This window comes from Limulus polyphemus, unplaced genomic scaffold (assembly GCF_000517525.1).
Source record: "Limulus polyphemus unplaced genomic scaffold, Limulus_polyphemus-2.1.2 Scaffold4031, whole genome shotgun sequence".
Lineage (NCBI taxonomy): Eukaryota > Metazoa > Arthropoda > Merostomata > Xiphosura > Limulidae > Limulus > Limulus polyphemus.
In genome coordinates, this window is record NW_013669641.1 from 42,322 (window position 1) to 50,533 (window position 8,212).

At 40.1% G+C, this 8,212-nt stretch overlaps 2 protein-coding genes across 6 annotated transcripts in view; one reads left to right on the forward strand and one right to left on the reverse strand.

Moving 5' to 3' along the window:
- The window catches only part of LOC106470482 (zinc finger protein PLAGL2-like), a 33,437-nt gene that overhangs the window by 2,804 nt on the left and 22,421 nt on the right, over positions 1-8,212 (forward strand). The window contains exon 2 of one of the 3 annotated variants that reach the window (XM_013931040.2): positions 6,115-7,729. The exons of the other annotated variants lie outside the window; for them this stretch is intronic. Within the exon in view, the coding sequence (XP_013786494.1) occupies positions 6,276-7,454 (1,179 nt within the window). The 5' untranslated portion in view covers positions 6,115-6,275 and the 3' untranslated portion in view covers positions 7,455-7,729. Of the gene's footprint in view, positions 1-6,114; positions 7,730-8,212 lie in introns of those variants that run through there. 3 annotated transcript variants of the gene reach the window in all.
- LOC106470484 (protein aveugle-like) overlaps positions 5,441-8,212 on the reverse strand; it is a 50,144-nt gene continuing 47,372 nt past the window's right edge. For all 3 annotated transcript variants that reach the window (XM_022399097.1, XM_022399095.1, XM_022399096.1), the window contains exon 6: positions 5,441-5,884. In XM_022399097.1, the coding sequence (XP_022254805.1) occupies positions 5,817-5,884 (68 nt within the window). In that variant the 3' untranslated portion in view covers positions 5,441-5,816. The remainder of the gene's footprint in view (positions 5,885-8,212) is intronic.

Sequence of the window (8,212 nt, forward strand, 5' to 3'; positions counted from 1 at the left end):
CAGCTGTGACTTGGAAGTTACTCTGTCCAATCCAGTTAACCCAAAGCTAGTTGTGATTTTGGAAGTTACTACATCCAATTCAGTTAATTCCAAGCTAGTTGTGAATTTCAAAGTTACTGTGTCCAATTCAATTAACCCTAAGTCAGTGAGATGTGTTTGCAGCATGCCACTGAACTATGATGACCTCTGGTCAACATGGCCACTCTTGTGCCTTTGTGTCATACTGAAAGTCATTCATCAAATGCAGTATAGGTCATGATCAAATTTGGTAAAACTTTTCTTACTTGTCTGAACATGTTAATAATTAATATATAATTTTGTAATTTGAGCATTACAACATTGAAGTTGTTTCTCAGTTACAGATATTTGATGTCTATATACAACAGTATTGTTTGAAACTGTCATTACTGCACGTGTAACATTGACAGTCTAGGTTAATTAATGTATCCGAGTCAGCAGGCAACAGGGTCACACGAAGTTATGCGTGAGCTTGTCTGTGTGTACAAACAACAGGTGATTGCATGACAAATAATAATAGGATCTGAATTTTGAAAAATATTTATTTCTTGGTAAGAATAAAAAGGCTAGTGGGAAATTGGTGGAGAAGGCAGAAGAGCTACGACTTCAGAAGACAAGGGTTGCTTGCAAGTGGAGGATCTCAGAGTTGGTGAACTCTTTTAAACTCACCCGACAGAAGGCATCGGCAAATCACTTTCAGAAGGATTTGGAGGGGCTTGCTGGCTCTACAAAGTCAGTCAGGAAGTTGCATTCTGGAGACATCTTGGTTGAAACATCTATACCAACACATAGCAAACTCCTCCTGAAGTCAAAGGCCATTGGGGACATACCTATTGAGGTTACTACCCATGCTACTTTGAACTCCTCACGAGGAGTTATTGTTGAGAGGGATTTGAAGAACATCCCTGAGTGGAGATCCTTGCTGGTTTCCCCAACCAAAGAGTTTCTGCTGTGCACTGTATCTCCACTTGCAAGGTCAGAATTATGTGTTGACCAGTGTTCTAATTTGATGTTTACATTGCCATGTCTACTTGCCTTTGTAAAGTCAGGTTATCTTAACTGTAAGGTATGGCCTTAAATTTCTAAACCCCTCAGGTGTTTGCAGTGTCAGTGGTTTGGGACATTCTAAGTTATTTATCATGGTTCTTCGATGTGTGCTCGTTGTGGTGGCAATGACCATGACAACTACAAGTGTCAACTGGACCTTTACTGCATCAATTGTGGTGGTTTCCACCCCTCTTTCTATCTTGCCCTAAGTGGGTGGAAGAAAAAGAGATGCAAGGTTTACGTACTGTAAACAACATTTCTTACCCCAAGGCTTGGAAACCGTTGTCCCCTGTTCCATCTTGGATATTTCTGTGTATCCATCAGAGTGTTTCTTTCAACATGTGAAGAGTCTTTTGTCCTCTGTTTCTGTCCTTAATATTGCATCCAGCTACTACTCGGGCCCATCCCCTTTGTCCCCGAGGTGCAGGACTATTATTCGGACACACCCTCAGTCACTGGAGTCTTGATCACCTGACAGAGATCTGCCCAATCATCCCAGGGCAAGTTCCATGGGGGTCGATAGACCTCCTTCTACTAATTAAAAATGGTGTGGTCGCACAAAGAAGGGTTCTCTGCCCAGTTCTCATTCACCTAAATAAAAATGGCTACTTTGATACAATGGAACTGTCGAGGTTTCTGTTCTAATTTGGATGACATTAAGGCCTTGATTGATTCCTATCATCCCATGTGTGTCTCCTTACAAGAAACATTCATGAGACTTACTGTCATTTTTTGGCAGTTTTCCTTATACCGGAATGACAGGTTGTGTAATGGTTGAGTCCGTGAAGGTGTAGCACTGCTTTCTACCTGTCTCCTGGAGAAACTTACAATCAATGAGACCTTGATGCTCTCGTAGCATGGTTGCTGTCTCCTTTTTCATCGTGGGAGACTTTAATGGACACAATCCCCTCTGGGGTGGTGCTGTTAGTGATGAGAGGGATCTTTCTTGGAGGGTTGACAGTGACCCACGGGGCAGTGATAATTTTCCCATCGTTTTGAGGGAGGTTGGCTATGGTCGATGCCACCCGACCCAAGTGCCATGGTGGAAGTTGGAGCAGACTGATTGGCTCTCTTTCACCTCTCTCTCAAAACTAGATCTTGCTGTCATTAGTCTTCCATTTATTAATGACTGCATGGAAGCTGTAACTGATAGTATAATTCAAGCAGTTGTTAGTTTTATCCCCAAAACTTTAACACGTTTTCCATGGTGGTCTCCTGCCTGCCAGATTACATGGAAGGCTCAGAAATGGGCCTGGGATGCCTTTCACAGGTATCCCACTCTTTCCAACTGCATTGCTTTCCAGCAGACCTGTGCCCATGCTTGGCAGGTCAGATGTCAAAGTCAGAAGGAATCTTAGATTAAGTTCACCTCCAGCATCTCTTCTACCACGAGTTCCAAAATCATCTGGGACAAGATTTGGAAGGTTAGTAGGAATTATGCTTCCTATCTCCTTTCCATCTTGCTCTTCAATAGCCAGGAAGTTGCTGATGTACAGAGCATTACCGATACTCTCAGGGAGAGCTTTGCTTATCTGTCCAGCACTTCTATTTCTTCCCCTGCCTTCATGGCCATCAAGTCTCAGGCACAGCGATTGCCTCTTTCATTTCGGGCTAATTGTCTCAATGACTATAATTGCCCTTTTACAATGGTGGAAATTGAGCTTGCTCTTTATCAGTCTGGCATTATACAAGTCGGGTATGATGACATTCCATGAGATGTTGCGTCATCTCTCTCCTGCCTCTCTTGCTTTTCTTCTGGTTGTTTTTAACTGGATCTGGCAGGAGAATGTTTTTCCTGATATGTGGTGCATAGCTATTGTTCTACCTTGTTTATTCATAACTGTTTACTTGACAGGTGATTCCAAGTCCATGTGGGTTTGACCCTTTCATACAAGAACTTGGAGTCCCTCAGGGCTGTGTCTTGGTTGTCATCGTCTTTAGTGATCAAGATCAATGCTATCACTAAACAACTTCCTCCTACTGTTGCAAATGGGCTCTATGTTGACGACTTCCACATCTTTTGTTGGTCATCGAACATGAGGTTTATTGAGTGGCAGTTTCGGACTGCCCTCAATCACTTGTTAAAGTGGACCACAGCAAATTGTTTGACCTTTTCTTTCTCCAAAACAGTTTGCATGCACTTTTGCTATTAATGGGGTTTACACCCCAACTCTGTGCTCTCAGTTATGTTTTTCTTCCTTTGGTTCCTGAGGCAAAGTTCCTGGGGCTTATCTTTGACCATAAGCTCACTTTCATTTCCCATGTCAAGTGTACAAGGGCACTGAACATCCTCCGTGTCCTCTCTTGTGGAGTCGATCAATGTACTGTGTTGAAGATCTATCGTTCAATGTTCCAAGCTGGACTATGGTTCTCTGGTTTATGGTTCTGCCAGGGCCTCTGCCTTGAAGATGTTGGAGCCTAGGTTCTGCACGGGGGCCTTCTACACTTTGCCAATCCAGGATCTGTATACCAAGTCCTAAGAACCTCCTCTTCACCTCCGGCATTTGCAACTTTCTTTGCAATATGCTTCTAAACTTCGATCCTTACTACAGCACCCCACCAGGGGTTGTGTCTTCCTTCTTCAATGAGCTTTGCTCTTTCGGAATAGACAATCTGTCATTCCCCTTTTTGGCCTTCATATCCAGGTGCAGCTGGCTGAATTGGGTCTGTCATTGAATGACGTTGCTGTCTATAATGATCAGCCAATCCCACCATGGCTCATTACCATTCTCACCTGTGACCATCTGAGGAAGGCAGATACTCCTGATTGAAAGTACCATTTTCTCTTTGCCGACCGTATTTCGAACCATTTTCCTGCTCCCGTTTTTATGGATGGTTTGAAATCAGGTGACTCTGTGGGCTCTGCCATGGTTTGTTGTGGCTCGGTGGTTGCTCACAGGATCCCCTCTACAGCTTCTGTATCCACTGCCGATTTGTATGCCATTTCTATTGCTCTCGATCACATAGAAGCTAAGCAGTACATTAACTGTACTATTTACACCAACTCTCTTAGCTCTCTATTGGTCCTGGACTCACTTAATGTAAGTTCTTACCCTGTTCTCATTCAGAAATGAATATTTTTCTCTCTTCCATTTCTATCCAGTTTTTGTGGATACCTGGCCATGTCATTATTTGAAAGAATGATCTCACTGTCACAGCCCTGCCTATTCCATTTATGGTCTATGGTCCTGTGATCAGGGCATGACTTTGCACCAGATGGCAGTCAATTTGGGGAGAGCATCTTCATAGCAAGCTCTTCCAGATTAAATCTACTGTTGTTTTTTGGCCACCTAGTTTTTGTAAGGATTGGAGAGAGGAATTGTCTTGGCTAGGCTACTCATTGGTCAAAATTTTTAATTCATCGTTTTCTTTTATCTGCGTCTGATCCACCAATGTGTGGCCTTTGTGACACTCAAGTCACAATAGCTCATGTTTTACTGTCATGCCATTGTTATGACTGTGAGTGGCAGCACCATTTTAGACATGTTCTTTCTACGGTTTTACCCCTGATGTTGGACGGTGTCATTGGCAATGGTGACACTGTCCAATTTGATTGTGTTTTTTAACTTTATACAGGCCATGGGCCTTTTTAGATCTATTTGAGATTCTTTTTCTGATTTTTGGACATTGTTTAGCTTTTAACTTCTTCTTTTTACCTTTTTATAGTTTTACTTTTTATTCTTATGTTTATACAGGTTGTTCGTGTAAATAACCCCATTGCTTTGTGCCATAAAATACCAACCAATCCTTCATTAAGAGAACCTTATCTCATTACATTGTCATATATTACCTTTTCTAGAGTCATTCATGGTTACATTTTTGCCTGGAGCCAGAGAGCCTGATTCCATTAAATATAATATTAGCTGCACTATTTAGCTAAAGTGTAAGCAAGCAATAGTTTTTACAGAGCTAATGAGCTTGATCCAGGTATGTGATGTATTCATTTCACAAAAATAAGCATGCCCTCTAAATTGAAATAAAGTGGAACCCCGTTATAACACAATAGTTGGGGTCCACGAAATGCAATCGTGTTAAATGTGGAGTCGAGTTATATTGATATGTTATTTTCCATATCCCTTGCATTGTTATTCGGTACATGAGATGTGTTCTTATACTGGGTATCTGAAGCTTATATCCCAGCCATAAACTATAGTATGAGAAAATTATCATATGATTGTGTTTATTTATTACACTGTTGACATGGTTAAATGCAGTAACATTTATTGTTTTGCACGAATGAACACGTGGTGTGTGAAAATAAAATGCTGAAAAAATTCTAACATTTCATAGGCCTACCTTAAGTTAAGGAAGAGAAATCAGGCACGTAAAACATACGGACGATAAAAAACATGATAACTGTAATAGCATGTAAAGTTTCTCAACAATCCATTGTTTATTATTTTCAAAATCGTCTAATGACTTTTATTGTCTCATTCTGGCTGACTTCTGGCTACAAGCAAAGTCTAGTATGTATCTTAGCTGCAGGACGTGTATGCTGTCAACATATTGGCTTTAAAGCTATCGAAAATTAGTAAATGCTTGGAGATGGCTAAAATGAATAATGAAGAAAAACTTTAATATAAGTTTAACATAACAGCAAATGTATAACGTTTCAACAAGGTTTTGTCATCATCAGGTAACTAGTTTCAAGGTGTTCTATTGCTTCAGTGACCTTGGGAAGTGAGGTTGGTAAGACGTCATTGTCGTCTTCTTGGTAAATTCTGGCTGTGGTGTTGTTTCTTTTTGCATTATTATGTTATGAACAATCTCTTCATCAGACATCTGCTCATAGGTTGGTCAGTCGTTATCTGCAGACAGCCTGTAGATAGAAAATTGGGAGCCATACATTGACTGCATTATACTGGGGCACATAAAATCGAGGTTTCACTGTACTTAAGAATTTTAAGCTTTTTCAAATTAGCAGCACTTTCCATGATAGATTTTTTATTTGAAGTTAGTGTTCCAAAGATACAGTTCTAAAATTTTATAACAACTTGGTTGTATCTAAGGAAAAAACACTAATTAAAATTATTCTTTCTTGTTTTTCAGATGTGAAAGAAACATAACTTGTTTTTGGAGGGAACTTGTGTTTAATATTGTGTATTATACAATATTAGCCCCCTGAGTAGATGGGCCTCCACAAAAAAACACTGGTGATGTTTAATGGCTTACTTAAATAGCTGTGACTACCTGTTGTTTATATTCTGGTGATGTCAGACTATGTTGGAGAGCAGGGAATTGTCTTCAATACTGAAGTTTCATCTACTGGGAGTGATGTATTTGAGATACCTCAGGAATATGGCAAACAAGAATCTGAAAAAACATTCAGTTGTTCTGAACCTGGTTGTGGGAGGAGTTTCTCCTCAAAGTTTAAGATGATGCGACACATGCTCATCCATTCAGGGGAGCGGCAGTTTAAGTGCTCAATTTGTGAACGTTGCTTCCATCGTAAAGACCACTTGAAGAACCACCTTCAGGTTCATAACCCAAACAAGGTTGTACACAACTGCAGACTCTGCAACAAGAAATATACATCAACTTTATCGTATCGCAAACATCAAGCTCTCCATGCAGCAGAAGCTGGAGACTTGTCTTGTCAGTTATGTGGCAGGGAATTCCAGAGAAAAGAAGAAATCATGTATCACCTTAAAGTTCACTCAGGAACCCGAGCTTTGAAAGGTCCTAGTGAAAGAAAATTCAAGTGTGAACAGTGTGAGAGATCCTTCTTTACTCGAAAAGATGTCAAGCGCCACCTTGTTGTTCATACAGGCATTAGAAATTTTGTCTGTCACATATGTCCCCAAAGGTTTGGACGGAAAGATCATCTTGTACGGCACGTGAAGAAGAGTCATGGAGGGAAATCCCCCATTACAATAGAACCCCCTAAAGAAGTGACAGTGAAAATTGAACAGGGTTCTGATGTGTCACTTGAAGGTCCTCATTCAGTAACAAGCACATCGTATGGTCCAAGTTTCATAAGTTCCTGCACAACGGGTCTCTCTATGGATGCCAGCTTATCTTCTGGTATTTCTCATCAGTTGGAAGCAGTAAAGCAAGAACCATGCTTTGCTGCACCACCTGTAGAAAGTTCTTTTCTTCCCAGTGGAATTAACCCTATCCACATGGGTCAGGAAGGAGAAGTTAGCCATAATGTGCTGCCAACATGCATGTCCCAATACTTCTCTCTTCCACCTACTTTCAACTCAGGTATTCCTCATCTTCTCCCAAGCAGCTGTTTTCTTGGCACAGTGCCAGGTACCTCGAATCTCTTTCCTACCTACTCACCGGAATCAATTTTATCTCCCATGTCAGGAACAACATTCTCACCCCCAGTGTCACTTGATATGGGTAACTCAGCTCTACCTCATTTTAACCAAGCATTTCAGTGATCAAGCAAAGGGAGGGCACTGTATGCTGGATGTAAGAGATATGTATTACACTTGCTTGCTCAATTTACCTTGTTGACTAGGAGCATCGGAATAAGACATTTCTGTGGAGCATTTAGAAATAGGATACGAAATGAAGCTTATTTCAATTTCTTTATTCTTAATCTCTTATATACTGATGTTTACATTTTTGTTTTCATGCACACCGAACAAAATAATGTTAAGACATACAGTATAAACAATTAATACATGATATTTTTGTAAATTTATTTCACTTTTATGCAGATACAAATATTTTTTTAAAGTTTGGAATAGATTATAACAACTTGTAGGGAAAACTGTAATTTAGTAAATTGTTTATAAGCAAAAAAAATTAAGTTATTAGTGAAAGACACTATAGAATTGAGCACTTGTTTTCTCAATATGTACTATTACATATTACAGTATGTAATGGTACAATATGTACTAAAAGTGATCATTGAGCAATGCAGGTTTGGGACTGCTTATGGCAATGATGAGGAACCTAAACTAATCTACATGCAGCCCTCTAATAACCTCAAGGTCCTTGTGACCACCTTTACTAGCCAAAAATAATACATTTGAATAAAGAATAGCTATGTATAAAAGATATTAAAGCTATAAGAGCAATCCCCTAGCAGCAGGCTTCCACTCTACACTGTTTTTAAAGCTATAAGAGCAATCTACTAGCAGCAGGCTTCCACTCTACACTGTTTTTAAAGCTATAAGAGCAATCCCCTAGT